This window comes from Microtus oregoni, unplaced genomic scaffold (genome assembly GCF_018167655.1).
Source record: "Microtus oregoni isolate MIOR12 unplaced genomic scaffold, Mior012 000020F_ref0000438, whole genome shotgun sequence".
In the NCBI taxonomy this organism is placed as follows: Eukaryota; Metazoa; Chordata; class Mammalia; order Rodentia; family Cricetidae; genus Microtus; species Microtus oregoni.
The window spans coordinates 24,566,196-24,590,510 of record NW_024543079.1 but is presented as its reverse complement, the minus strand read 5'-3'; the positions used below and the strand labels follow the sequence as shown (position 1 = coordinate 24,590,510).

Genomic DNA, 24,315 nt, shown 5'->3' with positions numbered 1-24,315 from the left:
AGCAGTCAATGCTCTCATCCACTGACCCAGGTCTCCAGCCCCACACTGATGTATTTAAACACTACTGAATTCAGCACTGAGCACAGTTAAGAAAGTAAATTATATGCCATGGTTTTACAATGATTTAAATAAAATACCTAAAAATCTTAAGCAAACTCGAAATAGGTTTTAGCATTTTCCCCTCAAGCTGAGGGTCATACCTTGCGCTAACAGAGCACTGTGTGGCCCTGTTCTCAATGCGTCCAATAAGGAGAAAATTTCCTTTCCGGAGAGCTATTCTGACCTAAATAAACATGGGAAAAAAATGATGTAATCAAACATAAACCTCTTCCTCTTAAAAAAAAAAAATGTTCTCAGGAACACTCAGCACTTAAAATGATGTGATAGAAGCAGGACCAATATCTCTAAATAGAGCAGATGAAAATGTTGTCCAATAGTACCGGTCTCATTAGGAAGCTGGTCAGCCAGGCACTGCATCCTGAAGGGGTCTCCTCAATGAAAAACAGACTCGGGATGAGCAGCACACTGAATGCCTCCCTCAACATCCATAGGACCTGAGCTGATCCACAGAGAGCTCTGAGTAGCATTTATGACCTTAACCAGGAAGCATGCAAGCGCTGCTCCTGCACTAATTGGATGCTCACATCCTCCACACATCACGGAGCGTTGGGTATTACAAAGATTTTGGTGGGTGTGTATTTAGCAACCACGACATTGATGTTGTATCCCAAGCAGGGACCCATATCTACTTGGAGGCTCATTATACTCAGAGTGACAGCAGGAGCTTAGTAAATCTCTCGTGATTATCATCATCAACCAAGTCACTTGGAGCGTCTTTAGCGGCTAGTGAGGAATTATACCAGAGTTGAGGTTTTTCTAAACATGAGAGCAAACCTGGGTTTTGTAACCCACTGTGCTTTTATTTATGTAGCCATTTTCACTTGACACGCTGTTTCGCCTTAGCGGGTCATTGGAAAGCTGCATGTTGCCTCCATAGTTGACGACCTCACTTGCCATGTGAAGAGGATGCTAATAAAAGTAGATACGCCCTATGCCTGAGGTCCTCGGTGTGCAGCCTGCGGTGGGTATAGCACACCCCATTCTGGAAAATGCTTAGTTGGGAGTGCCAAGAACCAAAAGCGATTTTGGAAGGAATAGCGTGGGTCAGGGTCATGGGCTCATACCCAGTGGTTGATATTGGGAAAGACTGGTAGAGACGCTGAGGGATACCACTCAAGTGAGCTGCCAACAGGCTGAATCTGAAAAAACAAAAAAAAACAAAAACAAAAACAAAAAAACAAGTGCTTCTGGGCACATGGAAGCCATAACAACGTATTCTCAGGATTTGGAATGTAGTTTGAATAAGAATGGACCCCACTGGATCATTTATTTGAATGCTTGGTCCCCAGTTGGTGGAACTACTTGGGGCAAATTAGTAGTTTTGTCAGGGGAGGTGTGTCACTGTGGGTGGGCTCTGAAGTTTCAAAAGCCCTTGCCATCCCCAGCTGGCTCTCTCTCCTTCATGGTTGTTGTGTTAACATGTAATCTCTCAGCTATCGCTCCAGCACCGTGTCTTTCGGCCTGCTGCCATTTCCCCGCCATGATGGTCATGGGCTCTAGCTCTCTGGAGCCATGAGCCCTCAGATCGAATGCTTTCTTTGATAAGTTTGCCTTGGTCATGGTGTTTTGTCATAGAAAAGTAAGACAGGGGACTTCTTACACTCTGCAGCTCCAGGGAGTTATCTACAGTTTAAGGTGGCATGGGGACCGGAGTAAGTAAGGGCTCAGTTAGGCCTTACTGCTGATGATCCCTTCTGTGATCCTTCCTCTAAAGCCAAAGCCCTGCAGGCTCATCTAGGAGCAGATATTAAAGACAGCCAAACCTGTCTGCTACCCCAAACCTCGATGGTACAAATGTCCCCCAGGGAAAGGGTTTAACAGCTTCCTACCAACTCCAACTCATACACACAACTCCCAAACATGAACCCAACAACAACAGAAACACATAGGAAGGCATCCACTCATATTAGCAAAAAGGAAAGACTTGGAAATTCCATCAGGAAGTGAATAAGACTGGTGGGTGATGTTCATACCCCAGAATACTATCTCACAACAAAATAAAAATGATGGAAACAACAAATAGGCAAATGACAAAGCGTTATGTTAGCTAAAGAGGCAAACCCCAAAGGAACACACACACACTTGCTGCTGTCCACAAGGTATTCTAAACCAGCAGACCTAGACACTGTAGGGATGGTGGTTGGCAGAGACACCTGGAGATGTACCAAACATGTATTGCGTGGTGAGCAAATTTTCCAAGGTGACGAAAATCTTGCTTGACTGTGATTGCGCATAAATGCATCCACTTTGTATGCATCCAGCCACCTTTATAATCATACAGTTTACTATGCATAAACTACGCCTACAAAAAAGAGACTTTCAAAGTAATTGTTAGTAATAGAGCCAATTCAGAAACTGGTAACTATAGAAAATGCCCTGTGAATGTGCTAAGAAGAAAGAACCTGTTCCAGCCCCATGAACCTCATGTCTCAGCCTTTCCACTGACCACCAGTGAGATGCCAGCCCATCCATCCCTTTCCCCAGATCTCTATAAGCATAGAAATGAGAGCTCATAGAGCCTCTGTCCCTGTGCACACTGCCAAGGTCCAAGCATCGTTACTGAATTCTTAGGAAAGTGTCCTTTTGCCAAGTTTATCCATATTTGCCTTTTGATGTAGAATCTAACTCTTGTTCATCGTGATTAATATTCACAGAAGAATAATCAACAAAGACCTACAGTTTCCCTCATCTCTTCTTCACTTCTTCCTCCCCTATAAACCACACTCACTTTCCAGTTTGGATACCGAGGCAGCTCTGTGTGAAACCTTCTAGATTTTTCTCTTTCTAAAACCAGAGTCCTACGGTCCCTCACGTCATCATGCCACCTTCTCTTCTATATAACAGCATATTCTCTCCTGCAGTATGGATACACCATAGTTTATTTAAGCAGCCCATAATGATTGATGTCTTGGTTTTCCTCTATACCTTTGCGGTATAAATGAGAATGACTTTCATCCTTATAAATGAGGATGTTCACAAGCGTGTGTGACTGCCCCATTAGAACAAAATTCCTGCATGTGAACTGGCTGGGTCAAAGAGCATGTGCGATTTTAATTGTGAAGTTACAAAATTTTTATTTTAATCCCCTCCTCAAGATATTCTTTGGATATTTGATAGTCATCTCAAGAGAGTCCTCTCCCATTTTGCTCTCAAAGAGACGGGAAATGAGGTCAGTCCAGAGTAGCAGTGATGATGAGAAACTGTCCAACCTCCTTGAAAAAGCAGTGGATCTGAGTCCAGTGGGGTCTTATTTTCTGGATGCTGCCCTGAAATATCCATAATGAAAAATAAAACATGGGATTTTTTTAAAGCCTCTGAAACAGTACCACTGACGAGGGTTGAGAGGATCTGACTCGAACATGTGCTAGTTAATAGATTTAAGGATAGACACAGTTTCGTGTCAGTCGCTGTCATTAGCTGGAAATGAAGATGAAGGGGTCCTCCTTTGCCAGACAAGCCTCAGCTTTAGCGCTGGCTGATGAGGAACAACAGAGGCAAGAGCTGAGCTGGGAGACTCATGCAGTTCTGAGAGTCTAGAATGCATGCTGGGTCTGAGAACAAGAGGCTCCACCCCACAGAGTGCCCACCTCACATAACTGACCCTCCAGGAAACAGGACACCTCCCAACTAAAGTTGGGCTGGAGCTCCAGGGTTTTGTTGGCCTTAAAGGGAGTTAAGCTCTTTCTCAACCTGAGAGAGCCTGACCCTGGAACAAAGTGAGCGCATCTGTTTCCATGACGAAGCGGCCTGAAGACCTAGGAAGTTCTTTAGCATCTTGAGGACTACCACCTCATCAGGCATCCCTCACCCACTCCACTGTCAGCAATCAGAACAATATTGTTAAATGTTTTATTGAAAGTTTTTTTTTCATTTTACATGCCAACCACAGTGCCCCCTCCCTCCCCTCCTCCCATTCACTCCCACCTTCCCCCCATCCAACTCATCATCCACTCCTCAGAAAGGGTAACTCTCCCCATGGGGAATCTACAAAGTCTGGCACATCAAGTTGAGGCAGGACCACGCCCCTCCCACCTGTATTGCAACTGAGGAAGGTATCCCTCCATAGGGAATGGGCTCCAAAGAGCCAGTTCATACACTGGGAATAAATCCTGGTCCAGCTGCCAGTGGCCCCACATACTGCCCAAGCCACAGAACTGCCACACCCATTCAGAGGGCTTAGTTTGGTTCTATGCAGAACCAAATTCTTCCAAACCAATTTTTTTGGAAGTAATTCTAAGAGAGTCTCCAAACTTATGAATGGGCATTTTAGTTTAAATTATATAAAACTAGTCTGGTAACCAATCACTATGTTTCAATTCACTTTTTAATTTTATTTACAAAAGATAAAATTTGGTTTGGGTGCACCATTCTGTGACTTTTGACAACACAAAATTATATAAATACCACCACAATTTAAAAAAACAAAACAAACGTTCCTTTCAGGTTGTCCCCCAAGAGGCTCTGATGCTCCCCTTCTCGTCAACCCTTTCCCCCATCACTAACAACCACAGATCCATTTGCATCCTCTACAGTGTCTTCTTTTCTAGAAAGTCATAGGGACAACTGTCCTTTTGGTGTATGTGTGATTAATTTGTGTGGTTGATGATATCAGTCACTTAATTTTTTGGTTGCTATTTGACATTCCATTTTGTGCTGTGCCATGATTTGCTACTCCAGTCTCCACTCTGGAACATTTGGACAATATCCAGCTTGCACAATTAGAAATAAAACCTCTTTGCTTTTATAGGAAACTAAGATTTCTTATGGTAACTCAACTGCTACTCAATCTTTAGAAAATGTCACCATCCCTAGAGTGTATGGAGACCAAGAGTCTGATTATCTAGAGGTCAAGAAAGCTCATTCCAAAAATTTTTAAAAAAAAAATCTCCTTTTTGCCACGTTGGCACCCATCCAGCTGTATCTCCAGTATCGGACAAGGAACTTGGTCTGTGTCCTCCGACGCTTTCAGTCAATGGGAGCTTGAACTTATTCTCCCCACCCCCATGTCTTATCAATCTAAGTCAAGATACTTTATTTTCTTTCCTGTCCCCTTGTCAACTCTATCTTAAAAAGCTTCATAAATATTTCTTAAGCAAATAATTCTTGAGATTTTTCTTTAAAAACAGAAATAAGCTTAAATGAAATTATAGCTATTTTTCCACTTGATCTTTTGAAATTATATACAGTTTACACATTTGGGTGTTAAGTGTGCATTTAGAATGTAAGATTACATTCCCAGATTTTGTGAGTTAAATGTGGGTTCAGGTAAAGGAGCTGCTGTGAGACCACTTTTCAAAAAGACATGCATTAGAAGATGGGTCCCGAAGGAGTGGGCAGGCCTTCAGGTCTGAACATGAACTTCAATGGGAGAGCTGCCGGCACCAGGAGCCTGATGGGAGGCTGCAGGGAGAAAAGACCCTTCAGATCCGGAGAACAAAGCAGATTTCTGACTCTTACTGATTTGGGGGAGGGGGGGTGCTAAGAAGGCTTCAGATCACGTGGTCTAGCCTGGGCTATGTGTCAAGTCACATGGAGGCAAGTACTAAGTAGGCCATAAACTTATCTTGCAGACCACAGCACACGTCTACAGCACAGTAAGCTTTACTGTCAACTCTGCCCCAGAGAAAGAGCTGCAGGATGTGAGGTCTGGCCTGATTTCTGAAAGAGAGGCTGCTAGAGCATCTATAACCAAAAAGCTTTAAAAAATTAATTATTATTATAAATTTTGAAAAGCTTAAATTATCATAACCATACAATCCCTGATACACTTGAACTCATGATGATTTCTCTTCAAAAGAAGATTTTTACATTGTACCTCTTTCATCTTCACCAACCTCACATCAGACAGAGGGCTGAGCTTCAAAATATACAAAGAACTCAAGAAATTGGTCATCAAAAGAACAACTAACCAAACAAAATATGGGGTACAGACCTAAACAGAGAACTCTTGACAGACGAGTCTCAAGTGGCTGAAAGGCACCTAAGGAAATGTTCAACATCCTTAACCATCAGAGAAATGCAAATCAAATCAACTCTGAGATTCCATCTTATACCTGTCAGAATGGCCAAGATCAAAAACACTGATGATAACTTATGCTGGGGAGGTTGTGGGGTAAGGGGAGCACTTCTGCATTGCTGGTGGGAGTGCAAGCTGGTACAACTGCTTTGGAAATCAGTATGGCAATTTCTTGGAAAATTAGTTAACAATCTACCTCAAGACTCAATAATACCACTTTTGGGTATATACCCAGTGGATGCTTAGTCCTACCACAAGGACTTGTGTTCAACTATGTTCATAGCAGCATTATTCGTAATATCCAGAACCTGGAAACCACTTATTTTTCTAAAATAACAATAGCAAGATATAATTAAAATATGCACATGGTATAAATGACAGTAGTATAATGTCAACATCTGAGCAAAGGAAACCAGAGCAGAGTCCACTGAGTCAACTGTGCAATGCCAGCCCTCAGGAGGAGAGGCAGATAGCTGGAGAACAACCTGGGACACCTAGCTAATGCTAGTCCAGCCTGAGCTACATAGAAGGACCCTGTGTCCAAATTAAAAAATAGACTAAAGGAGGTTTAGAGATATCATCATTTTAATATGTTTTTGTTGAAATAGAATTGGACCACTTTCCCTCTTCTATCTTTCCCCCCTCCAGCCTTTCCTTACTACCCTTACTCAATCCCCTCCTGTGCTCCCATTCTCAAGTTGATAGCCTCTTTTCCTTTGATTATTACTGTTATATACATATATAAGTGTATGCATTATGTGTGTGTGTGCAAAGAGATATAAACAGACTCACATTCTGTTGAGTGAGTGTGTGTGTGTGTGTGTGTGTGTGTGTGTGTGTGTGTGATTTCAAGGCTGACTACTCTGTGTTGGACAACTCATTCCTGAGACAAGCTAATTCTCCACCCAGCAGACCTTAATTCCCTGCAGTTCCTTGTCTATGGGTGACACACCGTGAAATTTTCTCCTTCCGCTTTCACATTCCACTGATGTTGCTGTTATTCCAGTCTTGTTTATGCAGTTGTTTCTGGAAGAGACTTTCACGGGAGATTTCCCAATGTTCTGGCTCTTACAATCTTTCGGCCCCCTCTTCTGCAATATTCCCTGAGCCATAGATGCAGGAACTGTGATGTCGATGTATCCCGTGGGGACGTGTCCCCTTACCCCCCCCCACACACACACACAGTCTCTGATCTCTGCATTGTGTCTAGTTGTGTTTTTCTGTAATGGTCTCCACTTGCTATAAAAGGCTTCTTTAATGAGGGGTGGTAACTACACTATTATGTCCTATAAGGCTGAGATTTAGGAATTAGAATAAGGAATTACACTGTCTAGCAAAGTGGTTTTGCCATTTTGGTATCAACATTTTAATTGTATAAAAGTACAAGTAATGAAAAGTTAAATATCAAGCATATCAACCATTTTGAATCTCTGGGAAGCACCCTTATATTGTTCTGTTTAACTCCAAAAGCAAATCATTATATTTTAATAAAGCCCTAAATGTATAGAATGGGAGCAAGCTTCTTTTGATAGCTCTCAAAATGATGAATATATTGAAATCAACTAAACAGATAATTCCTATAATTTGTCCCTTCATTCATTAACATGTTTGTTGGTGGTGGTGGTTGTCGTCATTGTCGTCATGGTGGTGATGGTGGTGGTAGTGGCGGTGGTAGCTTCTGTTTTGTTTTGAGAATCTCCTGTGTAGCCAGTGGTCTCAAGTCAAAGCCCCAGTCCACACCCATGTACCAGCCACAGTGACCAGCAAAGCAAACATGATATGGACCAACACAGCAGCCGCCTGCTGGAGGTGGGGGGTTCCCTTCTAAGCAGAGACATGGGAGCTCACTTCTGCTCAACACACACTGAAGAGGAAGAGAGTTCCAGATGAATAAAAATACGGGAGGGCCAGGTACCAGTGGAGATGGCCACAGCATAGCGGAAAGGGGGCACTAGGGCACAAGTCTGTTTCCTGGGGCTGCTGTGATCACAGCCTGGTTGGCTTAAAGTAGCATAAATGTATTATCTCCGTCCTGAGGACAATATACCCAAACCCAAACTGTGGTCAGTGTGGTCACTCTAGACAACAAGCCTGAGCCATGTTTTTCCTGGCTTCTGGAGCTGCTGGTCACCCTTGGCATCACCTGACCTGTAGCGTTGTTCCTCCCTGTCACAGACCCCATCCGTACATTCCCTTCTGATGTCTCTGTGTCTGTCTCTTTATATGGCAGCCATTGGAATTACGGTTCCTGTTAAACCAACATGAGCTGGTCTCTCTTGTTTATATCTACAAAGACACTATCTCTGGTATTGTTTTCATTAATGGTGGAACAGACCAGGGCTTCTATTTCAGAATTACAGCCTAAGTCTTCCCGTGGAGGAGACTCAGCCCCTACAGGCCAAGTTCTATAAACAGCAACTTAACCACTCTCTTCCTTTTTTTTTCTTTCGTTTGTTTGCTTATTTATTTTATACCTGACCACAATTTCCCCTCCCTCCTCTCCTCCCAATATTCCCCCCACCTTCCCTTTGCCATCCCCCATCCACTCCTTCTCCATTGGTATTCAGAAAGGAGCAGACCCTCTCATAGATAAACAAAATAAGGCATATCAAGTTGCATTAAGACAAGGCACCTCCTTTTATATTAAGGCTGAATGAAGCAACCTAATAGGAGGAAAGGGTCCCAAAGCTGGCTAAAGAGTCAGAGACAGCCCCTGCTCCTACTCTTAGAAGTTCCACAAGAACACCAAGCTACAAAACTGTCACATACATGTAGAGGGCCTAGGTCAGTCCCATGCAGGCTCCCTGGGTGGTGGATCAGTCTCTGTGAGCCCTTATGAGCCTCGGTTAATTGATACTGTGGGTTTTCTTGTGGTGTTCTTGACCCCTCTGGTTCCTACAGTCCTTCCTTTTAAGAAAGAAGGGAAAAGAAAGAAAGAAAGAAAGAAAGAAAGAGAAAAGAAAGAAAAAGGGAAGGAGGGAGGGAGAAAGGGAAGGAAGGAAGGAAGGAAGGAAGGAAGGGAGGGAAAGAAAAAGGGAAGGAGGGAGGGAGAAAGGGAAGGAAGGAAGGAAGGAAGGAAGGAAGGGAGGGAGGGAAAGAAAAAGGGAAGGAGGGAGGGAGAAAGGGAAGGAAGGAAGGAAGGAAGGAAGGAAGGAAGGAAGGAAATTTGATAGTAATAAACCACATCCACTTATGTATCATTGGTGACTCTTTTCCCAAAATAAAGGCCAATATGAACCAGGACATTCATGTCCCTGAAGTCTAAAACATTTTCCATATGGCCCTTAGAACAAGGCAACCACCAAGCTAGAGAGAAACTGGTAGGAAACAGACTATCAACCACCTTGATGAAATTTAGAAGCCAGTGCTTGTACTTGACCCTGACAGCCCTGGGAATGAAGAAAAATCTGGGGAATGGAGCTCAACACTGAGGATAAATGTAAAATGGAACTGAACATACACAAGCATGGGCTGGACAGAGGCTTTTGCAGGCCCCAGGGAAAGGCACTGGTGCTAGAGAATGAAGAAAACAGAGGGCAGCGAATGCATCTTTGGCCTCCGTGGTTTGCACAGGGTCTTGGGTTCTGGAACACTTGAGAAGATGCTGAGATGATCCTGAATGGGAGTTGTTGAGCACCTGGAGGGCAGAGGTTCTCTCCTGGTTCTTCAAAGTGCTGAGAACACTGATGGCTGTGGGGATGGGAGCAAATACCAGAAGTCAGGAGCCTGTCATCTTCCAAGAGACTAGGCCTGAACACTTCCCTCCCGGGGAGATTGAGATACATAATTCACCTGCTAGAACCCAGAGCACGAGGAGATGGTGTGATTAATGTGGATCTAACGTCCCATCTTGTAGCAACTTAATAAGGTATGTGCACAGCCTCCAAACGAAGGCTGTAATCACTTTTCCATAGTTTATGAATTATGAAGTTGGATTCCCATCAGCAAATGCTGTCAAAGTTTTTGGCATCAAAACCAATTAAAATGATGAATCGCTGTGAAGGGAAATGGGAACACATTTAATCTTTCTCCAGGACAGTTGGGGATCACTTCTCTCTTTTCTGGCCACACTTCACATTCGCAGGGAACCTAAAATTGGTCTCACTCAAAGGTAAATCTCAACTTCTTCAGGAAAGGGACCCGATCCCCTTAGCTTTCCCTCAGCTGTAAACACCGCCGTGTTTATGGGCTGCCTTGTGCTTCCTTTCCACTCATTCCCCCAAGGTCATGGCCCCCTCTGTTCTCTTCGGAAAGCCATCCTTCCTAAGGGCTCATAAGAGCATAGATTAACTGTGAAAACTACAAAGACAGAGGAGAGAAGACTGCGGGCCCATCTTTGAGCCCAATTTATTATGGATATGAAAGTCGGCAGAACTCAAAGCTCTGAGGCTCCCCGTGGTTAGTCCTCGTCCTGCTGACATTTACACATTTTAGGTCTTGACGTTGCTGCTCCACACAGAGGTGGCAGGGCGTAGCGAGGTCTTGTAGGCTCAATTTTTTTTCTCTCCCCTTTATCATCAAAAGGCACTGCCAAGGTCACTCGGCATGCTGAAGAGTGACTGTGTCTGAATTAGAGGACCTCTCAGGTCTAGCATTCTCTAGCCACTTCTAGCTGAAAAACCTGGAGCAAACCCCACAGCCTCACTGAACTTCTGTTTTCTGACCTGTGAGATGGAGATCACAATGTTCAAGTCCCAAACCTGTTCTGAGGCTCAAGTGAGATGGATCTGGTCAGAAGTCTCCACACAGATATTCATATCCGACACATAGATGTGTGCAGATCCCTGACTGATATGTTTATATCCACATAGCTGTGGTTTTGACAGGTGAATGAAAACATTCTATAAAATGTGTTTAAAATGAGATCCCTAATAAATGATACTTGCCCAGGACAGCCCCCTGGAAGAGGTGACTCAGCTATCAGTGAACTCAACTTTGCTATTTTTAGGGCCGCAAAGAAGGAGGCAGGCGACATTGAGGTTGTATAATCATTGAGGTGGGGAAAGTATAAACTAGTCACTCTATCTCTCCTGGGACATCTGGATTCCAAAGTAGTGTCCTTGACCTCACCTGCCACTCAAAGCAGGCAGAACCCCCACCAAGGGGCCATGCTAGAGATACCTACGGCATGGATGAAAGCCCAGTTAGCGAGAAGGGAACACAAAGAACCCCCACCAAGGGGCCATGCTAGAGATACCTACGGCATGGATGAAAGCCCAGTTAGCGAGAAGGGAACACAAATTGACTCATATCTCACCACCTTGACAAGACAAATTGAGGCCATGGCTGCCACGTCACCCTGCAGTTCTCCTCTCTGAGCTGAGTCTCCACGGTCTTGGTGTTAATTTATGTGGTTGCTGACGTAAGACTTTGCGGGACTCTGAGAACCAGCCAAGAACAGCCTGGTGAGGCAGCTCCTCACTGCCCCTGCACCTTGTAGCCTGCCAGTTCTGTAGCAGCAGGGATGCTCTGCTCAGCTCCTACCTCTCCTCTGTCCCAAAGTCCCAGGGCACCCCTGAAGTCACCCTAGGTGACCCTCTTCTAACTCTCCCATGAAGTTACCACAGCCAGACTCGGCTTTTCAAAGTCCCATATCTCTTCTTTACCATCAACCTCACATTAGCCAGGGCTGCTGTAAGAACTTAACCACTGACCTATCTTCCCATCCCCCAGCACTCATGTTTCTAAAAGTCCTCCAGGTGATTTTGTTGATGTCTTGCTAGCCTTTAATGGCTGAACCATCTCTCCAGCTCCGGGTGACTTTACTCATGTAGCCTGAGCTAGGAATTACAGCCAACTGACAACTACAGACTCAATTAAAACGTTCGCAGCTGGTTTTGACATCCTGAGGTCTAGTAAACAGCCTAGCCGAGGGCTCGTTATTGGTTAATAGTGACTTGCCATTGCACAATGTCTGAAATGTATCAGGTAGTTAGTTCATGAATGTCTGTCACAGTCACATAAGCAAGTCGCTGAATGTATGTGTTAATGGGAAGGGGACCCCTGAAGACCAACAGCCTATCAGGATGGAAAAGACTGACGTCATTGTCTCAACATAGCAAGCCCCAGTGTGGACAGCTAAGGACAAAATATCTTTTCCGTTTCTTCCCAAATCTCTTGTGTAGATGGGTAATTCCAGGGCCACATTTAAAGCTGACCCTGCTGATAACAGGGGGAGCCAGAGCTATGCATTTCCCCCATGACTTTCTTCCAGGGCTTCCCAGCCACCTAGCAACCCTCGCTGCGATTTTCATGACCGGTGATAACATTTACCTGGTATGCTTCCTCTCGTTGACTCACTTCTTAACATTAGACAGGTGTGATTTAAAGGGAAACTACAAATCACTATTTCAAATAGAAAAGCAACCCTGGCACAGCGGAGTTAACTGTCAGGGTACACTCCACCAGAGAACCGAAGCAGGATGTTTCTTCCATCAATGCTTGCCTCTGTGAGATGAGAAGAATTACCAAGTTTGGAGAGCTTTAAGGGCTTCCGAGTAAAAAAGCTCTTAACAGAGACTTGGTCACCACAATAAGGATGAAAGGCCGTTTTGAAAGGAGCTATAGTCCTTCCCTAGAACGCCAGATTATCTGAAGTGGGGGTGAGCCCACAGTTACGCGTCTGAGTCAGCTTCCTGTTACCATAGATGATACCTGACATAACTTGAAGGAAGGAGAAGTCCACATTGGCGCATGGTTTTGGAGGATTCTGACTATTGCTTTGGAGCCTGAGTTGAGGAGGCATATCTAACCTGCTCCCCTTGAGGACCGGAAGTGAAAGAAGAAGAGGGGAGCAGGGTCCTACAGTGCACCTGGGGGCATGCCCCAGATCTCCACGAGGCTTCACCTCTTAAAGACTCCCACTACCTTCTGAGAGCACCACAAAACAAGGACCAAGCTTTTGCCGCATGAGCCCCTTGTGGACATTCTAGAGATACCACAGTAGCAACTGAAGAAATTCGATCCCCGGCCAATGAGTTTCAAATTCTACTTAAGAACGGGAAGCTGTCTATGATGTTGAAGAACCTCTGGGAAAGAAAAAGCGGTGAGGGAGCCCAAGATTTCACCTTCTGAGACGTCCAGTCACCAGTGATATTTGTCTTTTTTAATTGTGTGTATGCATGCAGGATTGTGTGAGGCTTTGTGCAGACGAGTGTGACGGCCCATAGAAGCCAGAAGAGCTTATCAGAAGCCCTCATAACTGGAGTCACGGTCGGCTGTGAGCTGACCAACATGAGTGCTGGGAATCGTCCTCAGGTCCTCTGCAAGAAAACTACCTGCTCTTAAACGCTGCACCATCTCTCCACTCCAAAATTGTAATTTAAAAGAAAAAAAAAATCCTACTTCCATTCAAGATGCTATAACCAACAGGAAAAAAAAGAAAAGAGTTTGGAAAGCAAGGGAGCTTCCTCGCTGGGAGCCTGCCTGTCTTGTCAGGCCTAAAATGTGTATTCTACCAACCTTGGATGAAAGAGTTCACTAAATAAGACTATGCTGTTAAAGAATGATGGATGGGTCTTGCCAAGGAAAAGACTCGTGTCCCCAGCTCTTTAAAGCCTGTCTTGGTGTGATTTGAATAACTGGGGTCATGAGGGTAAGACCCCTGCAAGTGTGATCAGTACCCACTTGCCTGCATGCAAGTGGGGAAGTTAACTGTCTGCTCAGTCTGTACACTTGGATTGAAATAGAATGATCCGTCACTGATCTAGAGAGTAAAGACTCCAAGTCCTTCTTTCTCATGAGGTGGAGATCTGCTCTTCTCTTTCAAACACTGCAGTAGAATGTAATGGGTAGGACTCCAATATGAAGAAACAAGGATTGTGGAGGAAGAAGAAGAGGCCTGGGAGCCAGACTGCACCCTCCCAACCCTTGCTTTCCCCCTTATCACTGTGTGACCTTCAGCTTCTCCAGGGCTCGGTGTCTGTGCTCTCAGCACGGGAGCGACAATGAGTGTTGCTCAAGTCAGATCATCGTGAGAAAAACCCAGTCCACACAGAACGCTTGAAAGAGCCTCTTGCATGAGATGATAGAGTAGCACTGGGCATTACCCGTTACTGTTAAGACAAACGTGTACACTCGGAAGGCTATACAGTGAAAGCCATGTCTTCCATCCCAGACACATGCCTCTCCGCAGAGGCGAAGCACTATAAAAAGGCCTCTGTGCTTCTTTACATCCTATGTATTCTGAGTAGTCTATGAATTTAGCATATATGCCTCCCTCCCATCTAAAGGAAAGCTCATTATGCATTCTGCTCTGCGTGTTGCCATCTTTACTGAACGGCATTTCTTGGGAATGAGTGCGTTGCAAGCCTTGTACTTCATCCTTTGCCAGAGGTACAGAGTTTTGCATCTTAGTGAACTATAATTTATTTAACTCATCCACAGTCTTGATTATTTGGGATACTTTTAGTCTTTTAACATTATACTCGTAAATGTCTTAAATACATTTAAATATATAGTATTTAATTAAATATGTAACTTACATAAATACATTTAAATATGCAAATATATTTTTAGGGTCTTAGGGATGGATTATTAGGCCCAAAAGTTCATTTTTTATTTTGATGGATATTGCCAATTTTCTCTTCGAAGGAACTGCACCAAGTTGTACAACCAACAAAATGCTCACAACATTCATTTTCAAGGTCTTTTTTAAATACTTAAAACACATAGAACGACCAAGTTTCTTTGTTTATTTTGCCTGCTATAACAAATATCTCAGAGTGGGTAATTTCTAGGCAACAGAGATTATTCACAGTTCAGAAAGCTACAAGTCCAAGATCATGGAACCAGAATATCCAGCGTCTGTGAGGATCTAGTCCTCATGAATAGCGCCTTCTTGTACCATCCTCCTGTGGTGGGGCACAAACAAGCTCTCTGGGGGTGCTTCTAAAAGGGCACTAATCCCACTTGCAAGGGCCTCACCCTCATGACCCCAGTCACTCCAAAAAAAAAAAAATTCTTACCAACACATTGGAGATTTCATTTCAACATATGATTGCTTAAAGGAACACCAAGAAAGGCCAGTAAATAGCTCATAGTTGTCAAATATTGAAATTACATGAGTGGCAATGTCATGAAACTGCTCATCTCGCCATAACTTTCACTCCACATATAGAAGAAAGATTTCAAACAAATTTCTGACCATAATATTTGTGTGGAGTGCCGGAGAAAAGCTAAATCTCATTAAGTTTTACAGCCAGCCTTGATATAGACGTATGAATAAGGACATGCTCCATTTGAAGTGGTGACTAGTTAAAATAAAATTGCATGCTTTTTCCCACAGAGTCTTTTTTTATTTTTTATTTTTTTTTATTGAAAAAAAATTCCGCCTCCTCCCAGCCTCCCATTTCCCTCCCCCCACTCCTCTCCCCCTCCCTCTGCAGTCTGAAGAGCGGTCAGGATTCCCTGCCCTGTGGAAAGTCCAAAGTCCTCCCCCCTCCATCCTGGTCTAGGAAGGTGAACATACAAACTGGCTAGGCTCCCACAAAGCCAGAGCATGAAGTAGGATCTAAACCCAGTGCCATTGTCCTTGGCTTCTCAGCAGCCCTCATTGTCCGCCATATTCAGAGAGTCCGGTTTTATCCCAGTAATGAAAACAGTGTGGTATTGGCATAAAAACAGAGAAGTCAACCTATGGAATCGTATAGAAGACCCGAATTTTAACCCACAAACCTATGAACATCTCATTTTCGATAAAGGAGCTAAAAGTATACAATGGAAGAAAGAAAGCATCTTCAACAAATGGTGCTGGCACAACTGGATGTCAACCTGTAGAAGAATGAAAATAGGCCCGTATCTATCACCATGCACAAAACTCAAGTCCAAATGGATCAAAGACCTCAATATCAATCTGAACACACTGAACCTGATAGAAGAGAAAGTGGAAAGTACCCTACAACATATGGGCACAGGCGATCGCTTCCTAGGTATAACCCCAGCAGCACAGACATTAAGGGCAACATTGAATAAATGGGACCTACTGAAACTGAGAAGCTTCTGTAAAGCAAAGGACACTGTCACAAAGACAAAAAGGCACCCCACTGACTGGGAGAAGATCTTCATCAAACCCACAACAGACAAAGGTCTGATCTCCAAAATATATAAAGATATAAAGAACTCCCACAGAGTCTTACCTGGCTTAGAGTGGACACTAGAAGTCGAATTCCAATTAGTAGCAGCCTCCAAAGGATAGCCCCAGGAGCACGCGCCTGTGTGGCAGAACGAGGAGAGCTCAGGTGGCAAAGTACTGCCAAGCAAGCAGAAAACCTGAGTTCAATCCCCAGAAGCTGTGTGAAGAAAGGCAGCGCAGTGGGGTATGCCTGCAGTCCCAGTGCTGGGGCAGTGGACACAAACAGAACTCTGGGGCTTCTTGGCTACCTCTAAGTTCCAGGCCAGGGAAAGAGGGACCCTGCCTCACCATCCTCCATACACCACCACCCCAGAAGAGACAGGCAACACCCAAGGAACACAATCCAAGATTGTTCTCTGGCTTTCCCACATGCATACATAGAAAACACACACACACAAACACACATATGCACATACACACATACGCACATGCATGCACATACACACATACACGCATGCATGCACATACACACATACGCACAAGCACACACACGCATGCATGCACATATGCACATACACACATACGCACATGCACATACACACATACGCGCATGCATGCACATACACACATACGCACATGCACACACACACGCATGCATGCACATACACACATACGCACATGCACACACACGCATGCATGCACATACGCACATACACACATACGCACATGCACATACACACATACGCGCATGCATGCACATACACACATACGCACATGCACACACACACGCATGCATGCACATACACACATACGCACATGCACACACACACGCATGCATGCACATACACACATGCACACACACATACGCGCATGCATGCACATGCACACATACGCACATGCATGCACATACACACTGTGTGTGAGAGTATCTGCTTCAGTCTAACCTAATAAATGCATCCCAGGCCATTTAAGATCTGAAGACAAGCCAAGGAGACACAGACAGGCAGTGGTCATCCTAAAGGGGACTCCAAGTTGCTACCTTGGCTATTTCTGTGAGCAACTGACCACCCTTCCATCTACGTGTACTCCATGGGCTTTGGAGAAATATCTAAGGGGGAAAATGTTCTACTCCTCTAAAAACAATTAAGACGCTGTTAGTTTAGGGCACTATGTGTTGACCTTTAGAAATTTTCATCATTGCTATTATTATTATCACTGTCTCCTCTTAGATTTAGAACCTGATGCCTCTCCCAATCCTGCTGATAAGGGCGGCGTCCAGTATCACAGCGAGGATCTCCTCAGCAGCTTTGGGCAACTCAAGCAGTCCAGGCAGAGTTCTGTGGCTTGAGGCATGCCGACACTCGGGTGTCCTTGCTGTTGGGCTGCATCTTTCCTAGATTCTAGGTCAGTAGCTAGAGAAGTAGCTAGAATTTCCAAGAACAAGACCTAGTGAGAAGAGACGTCAAATCTGCCACCAGAGGGCATTGTGAGAGAGAGGAAGCAAATGCCCTTGGAACCCTGAAGCGCATAGATGGAAAATTGCAGACGGACTTCTGACGGCACATCCCCGTTTTCTTTTAGTTTTCTTTTTTTTTTTTAATTTTTGGAGTGCTAGAGGAATGTTAAATTTCATTAAGTTTTATAACCAGGCTTAATATAGACATAAATCCCTTTAATGTTGGTTTCAGTCAAAAGTGAGCTGAACATTATCATTAAACCAGTGCATGGGGGAGAATTATTTGAGGAAAATCCAAATAGGCACAGTTGGGAACGTTCAACCATGACCATATTAGATGCAAGTAGGCGTAGTAGCAAAATTCTTGAGGCACTAATGGACTGGGCTATTTGGTTGCTCTGTTTCCATATAGATGAGCTGTGTGCTGGGGCAATATGGTTGCAGTTTAAAGCCTATCTGGGGAAGCTCATTTCTCTTCCATTAGCCCGTGAGCACAGCGCAATTTCAGCTAATACGGTTACACAGCTCCTAGCTGGGCGATTCGGTTAAATGCCTTCAGGGAAAGTAGCAATCCAGAACGAAGGGACAAAAGTGATGTTTCTTATTCGGAGTTCCTGCAGCTTGGCATTGTGTCGGCAATTAATCACATGCCACCCTATCCCCAAGTCATAAACACCTATTGCTTGAGACATTCCGTAAGTCTTGAACTGTATTTCACTGGGGACATCTTATCTCCCTCATCTGACTTCTCTGAGGACCAGACTGGTGTAACTACAGCAACGTAGACCTATTTCTTGTTGTGACTGATACCCCAGCGCATACCTAATGCCCTTGTGTGGGACTGAAGCATGAACTCTCTAACGGCTGGAGAACTGCGAAACAGCAAACAAATCTGAAAAGGTGCTCATCTGGGTGGTGGATGAGAAGGTGGCAGGCCCCCTTCCTGAAGTGCCACCAACCCAGCTGCAGCCCCAGTTGTACCCCTTGGGCCAGGTATGTCTTGCCCAACTGTGTATTACAGCCCTAATCTAAACAACCAACAACCACCTTCTCAGTTTAGGGTCAACCCACAGATTTGTTCCTTGGTGCAAAAAAAAAAAAAAAAAAAAAAAAAAAAAAAAAAAAAAAAAAAAACCTGATCTATGCCATCACTTCAGCAGTGCCCAAATTAAACATGTCAGCTGATACCCTCGCCTATTATGGTCAAAGTGCTAGAGTGTTACAACTTTTTAGGGGAGCTTGGGGGAGATATAGGGAGATATAGACTTAAATATTATCCTATTTTATTATGTGTGTGTGTGTGGCATGCTCAAAAAGAGTGTTTGTTATAAGACGGCTGAGACCTGTATGCAGACTATATGTTCCATGTGTCCATCTCCCCTGAGCAGTGGCTTCAGTATGCCTTCTGCCTAGAGCGTCTGAAGTGTGCCTTTGGTCACACAAACATAGCTCCAGGTCTGACAAACAGGAGGCTGTGAGATTGAGTGCCTCCAGTGCCTCCCTTGTCCTTCCATAGCTCTGGGCATGTGTTGACCCTCTGTGTGACACGTCCATGAGGCTAACACTGGCTGGAACTCAAATTACTGAACCATATTGATAAGAGTAAAGTAAGTCTCGCTTTCTATGTATTCAAATATTCAGAAACTCAGTCTTCGGTTATTAAATTACCGGAAACACCAGAGGCGGTCTGTCCCCCACTCCCTGCAATGAACTTTGAGAAGAGAAAAGGAACTGTATTCTGAAGTTTCTCCCAGACATGACTTCTAGGGAAGCCCTGAGGTCACCCTGGATTCGGCCCAATCTTTCCCCACAATGATAATTCAAGTTCTTAATGACAGTTGAGTCACCACGATCCTGAATCATGGAAGATTAAGTTATATTTGCCAAACAACTCGTATTTTCTAAAGAAAAAAAAAGATAGTGAGGTATTTTATGAAGAAGTCACAAAAATCTAAGCGAGCGTCTAGCTAGACCTGAAGTAATCAGAGTGTTCGATTGACCACAGTGTCACGTCCTCTCAAGTGTTTTCTATGGCTGCCATAGAAAAGTTAAATATAATTCAAGGCCAGTTTAACTTCTTGTACACAGATAATTTTACAGCAGGCACGTTGTCGTCAAGTCAATCAGTGATTCAGTTTGCCTATTAAAGCATAAATGGAACCTTTGACGGTATTGCTTTTTTTCTTTTCTTGCTATAAACCATTAGATTTGGGGACAGAAAACACACAGCCCCAAAAGACCCACTGTTGGCCTTCTTTAATGTTCAGCATAGACTCTTACCCAAGGACCTAAGGCTTAGTCATCAAATTAAATATATTTTAAAAAAAAAAAAAAAAAAAAACTACTAGGTCTAACAGATGGCTGAACCACCATCTGTTTTGAGGAAAATCTGACAATGCAAGGTCTTTCTTCTTTTTATAAAAGTGCCCACGGGACTCAAGGCATTTTAGTTTCAAGGTTTTCAGAATTTCTCAGGCCTTCCTTCTAATTCTTACCCTTCCTAGGGCAGCATCCAAGAGTCAGGAATGGGAGTCAAAAGACCTCAACCCCAAAGCTAGATGGAGTGTGCGTGCCGGAAAGGACAGAGTGGAGAATGCATGGTCCTTTAGGCAGTGAGAACAGAAGGGGCTGGAGGGGGGGCTTCTTGGTTACAAGTGATTATGACTCTTGCAGAAAATGGGTTTGGTTCCCAGTACCCACACCAGGCTCACAATTGCCTGTAATTCCAGGTCCACTAGATCTGATGCCCTCTAGTCTCGGTAGGCACCTGCACATAAACTGTGCACATAAATTCACTCCGGCGTAAACATATAAACAAAAGCAAAAGGTCAATCTTTTTTAAGTGAAGAGAATCTGTTTTCCTCTAATAGAACTTGGTCACCTCAGCTGTGCCCCAGCCCTCCCTGTCCCTAGCTTCAGACACAAGCTCAGTGTGAAGAAGGAGGGAGAGGTACGAGTCATGGTACTAGCTCTCATCATCATCCCCAAGTCCTCCTCAGCATTGTCTTTCCCCAGACATCAGCTGTCAGTTCATAAACTCCTGCCCAAACCCTAGGTCCTCGTTGTCCTGACCACCAAAACTTCCTGGCTAGTTGGGTCTCACTAATCTCAAGAATATTCTGCTCTTTCTTTCTCTTAAATTGGGGGGAGGGGGGAGTCAGTGATGTAAAGGGCAAGACTGACCTGGTACTGTAAGAGGAGGTACCTCACAGAACTTTTATAGTCTTTAACCCTTGACCCTGTCATAGAATGAGCCGAGACCTGTGTCAAGTTGCCACTGCAGCCTGTACCCACCCCACTCCAAGAACACAGCTCAGAAGAAAAAGGCAGCACTTGGGGGGCTCACTCTAAGGACCTCACAAATGCTAATCATGCCGAGAGCCATTGCCAGCTCAGTCTAGACCAGAGAATTTGGATCACTTCTATGGAGAAACCAACCAGAGTCTTAGCAAATGTGTTTCAAGATCTGTTGCTTAAGTCCTAATATCAACTCTGAAGCCTAAAAGAAAAGGAAAAATATGTATTTATATTTATACTTACAGCTTTATTATTTTTATATTTTTATAAATATATGTATAAGTTTTATAAATATTATTATATGTATTTATAAGTATATATTTATACATATATTCTTATGCTTCTTTTAGTATTCCTGCCCTACTCACTCCACATAAGAATGCTCAATTTCTAAAAATTTCAGTGAAGTTTAAGAGTAACAACATACTTTAGGAAGACAAATAAGTGTTTTCAAAATATTTTCTTAAAAAGAACTGAAATACAAACATCTCAAAGAAAGTCAAGGGGGAGAAATGTCAGCTCTGAGAGGGCAGGTTGCCCCAGAGACAAAGACTATAGATCAGACAAAGACTGAAACTTTGCCAATCATAAAGTTTCCCTGGGATTTAAGCCTGTGTGTGGTTGGGAGTAGGGCCTACATCTGGGGACTTACTCACCACTGTGGCCAAGGCAGACAGGAGACTTGCCTCTGAAGACTGGAGTTTCATGAGATGTTAGTTACATGTCTCATTACTATGACAAAGGGTTGTTTGGGCTTACAGTCTGAAGACAATCCTTATGGTGGGGGAATTTCTGCTGGTGATGGTGGTTCACCGTGACAGTAGGATCATGAGGCAGCTGGTCACACTGTATCTGCAGTCAGGAAGCAGAGGGAGATGAGGATGTTGATCTGTGTGCCCCAACTTAAAATGAAGTTGTCCTGGAGAACCCTGGACTCATGTTTGCTGAGTCCTTGAAGGCTTAAAATAGGAGTCACAGACTCTAAGGACACATGTCAGTCTGTCACAATTTTGGAAGGACTGGCCCTCACAGATTGCAATATATGAAAATAAAATATATATAATAAATAAAAATATGTGCAAAAGGCAAAAATGCAGAGAGAGCATTGGCACAACCCTCCAAGGAGGAGGCACAAATCCAGGACCCCCTTTATGTGTTTACAGCTTTACTGACCTGAGATCCCTTGTGTTTTTCAGAACTCCGACGCAAGTTATGACTTCAGCAGCAACGACCCCTATCCCTACCCCCGATACACAGATGACTGGTTCAACAGGTAAGCTGAGCCTTGGAACATCTTTACTGTTAGCCATTGGGGTTCATTTTGCTCTGTTTTGTTTATGGCTTGAGTGTCACCAGACAAATCATACCAACACTGTACGATGTTATGTATGTTCTTCTTCATAGTGGCTCCATTTCTTGATCCTTGGATTTCTAGTATTACGGTGGCCGTCAAGAATTATCATTTGATTATCATCTTGTTCCATTGAACTAGAAATGGTTTACCAATCTAACCTATTATGGATAAGAAAAAACAGCAAGAAGAAAACTTTTCTCAACTTACTACAGTAATTTAAGAGTTCACTTATCCTATTAAAGCTATTCCAGAGAAACTTTTGTTTTGTTTTGTTTTGTTTTGTTTTGTTTTGAGACAAGGGACTCACTGTATAACTCTGGCTAGCCTATAACTCACTATGTAGACCAGGCTGGCCTCAAACTCACTGAAATCTACCTGCCTCTGCCTCTTGACTGCTGAGATTAAAGGCATGCACCCTCATACCTGACACCATTCCAATAAAAATTTTGTCGGTGGTTTGGTGTTGATATATTTTTTAAAAATATTCCTGCTATAACCTCATAACAGCTCAGGTAGTCCTTCCCACAAAAGTGTAATTGACAGAGGTTAGAAATATGGACCATATGATCCATCTGAGGGTACCATTTTTCTCCATCATATTTTGCTACTGACTATATAAATGTGGCTTCTCCTTTCTTCAAGTAAACATCTTGCTTATATGCTTGCCTGCATATGAGAAATATTTAGAAATTTGGGTGTCTGGATTATTCCAAAAATGCTCTAAGTTTCAAACCTGGTGCGTGGGGAAAGGTTGAACTTAGTCACAGTTAGAGATGAGTAAGGGTTACCGGAGAAGGGTGACTATAGATGACGGTGGTATCTACGTATTTCAGAAAACTAGAGCTTGAACTTAAGTATCCTCATCAAAGTGAAATGGTTAAATCTTTGAGGAGACAGAGATGATAAACCCAATCTAAATATGATATATGGGCATGTTGCATGATAACATTAATATTTACATCTTATGTATCAGTTAAAAATAAACTATTTTAAATTTTAAAGTAAATTAAATCATAAATAGAGCTTCTGCTTACATATTATCCCTGGCTTTGGGTGAGAATCATAAAGTATATGAATTTCAAGTCACAGCATAAAAGTGCACCATGCGCAGATCACTTTCTTGTTGCTCTTGCTTCTTGTGGCAACCTAAGCGATAGATAAAACAGAAGTATCTCCTTCAGTTTAGTGACAGGGTAAAGGTCGAAAAAGACTGAATGACTTCCCTAATCAAAAATTTCGGGTTCATCCAGGCAGTGGTGGTACATACCTTTAATCCCAGCACTCAAGAGGCAGAGGCAAGCAGATCTCTTTGAGTTTGAGGCCAGCCTGGTCTACAGAGCGAGTTCCGGGACTGGCTCCATAGCTACTGAGAAACCCTGTCTCCAAAAAAAAAAAAAAAAAAAAAAAAAACTGGGTTCAGTCAAAACTGATAACAGGTCATGCTTTATTTCCCTTTTTGCTTTGGTTTGAAGTAGGATCATGATTTGTGATCCAGGTTGTCCTCAAATTTACTGCGCATTCCAGGCTGACCTTGAATTTTCAACAGGCCTCATACCTCAGTCTCCTGAGTGCTGGGATTCTGGATATGCACCACCATGCCCAGACCAAATGTGCACCATTTTTATAAGCATCATTTTTTTTTATACAAGAAGTATGACATCCAGAATGGCCAGGGCATATCATCAATGAAGCAGGTGTCTTAGGTCAGCTTCCTACCAAGCTAGGGAGCATGGGTGTAGAGGCTAAACAACTTCAGAAATACAGAGAGAATAAAGACAAGAATTAAATTCAATTCTATAACAGTTTTAAGAGATGGTTACTAGTGTGCGGTAGCATAATTCACTCTCTGCCAAGTCCTTGCAGCTGGAATATGACCATGCAGTGCTTGGAAGGGCGTCTTTGTAAGGTGAGAATGTATCTAATAAGATCTGAGAATTCTGGTCATGAAGTCTTTCTTATTCCCATGACATATAACCCTGCATCCTAGCACCTTATCAGAG

The 24,315-nt window shown here is 43.5% G+C and overlaps 1 protein-coding gene across 2 annotated transcripts in view; it reads left to right on the top strand.

Moving 5' to 3' along the window:
• The window catches only part of Pcsk2 (proprotein convertase subtilisin/kexin type 2), a 227,795-nt gene that overhangs the window by 164,215 nt on the left and 39,265 nt on the right, over nt 1–24,315 (top strand). For both annotated transcript variants that reach the window (XM_041670371.1, XM_041670370.1), the window contains exon 6: nt 22,158–22,234. In XM_041670371.1, the coding sequence (XP_041526305.1) occupies nt 22,158–22,234 (77 nt within the window). The remainder of the gene's footprint in view (nt 1–22,157; nt 22,235–24,315) is intronic.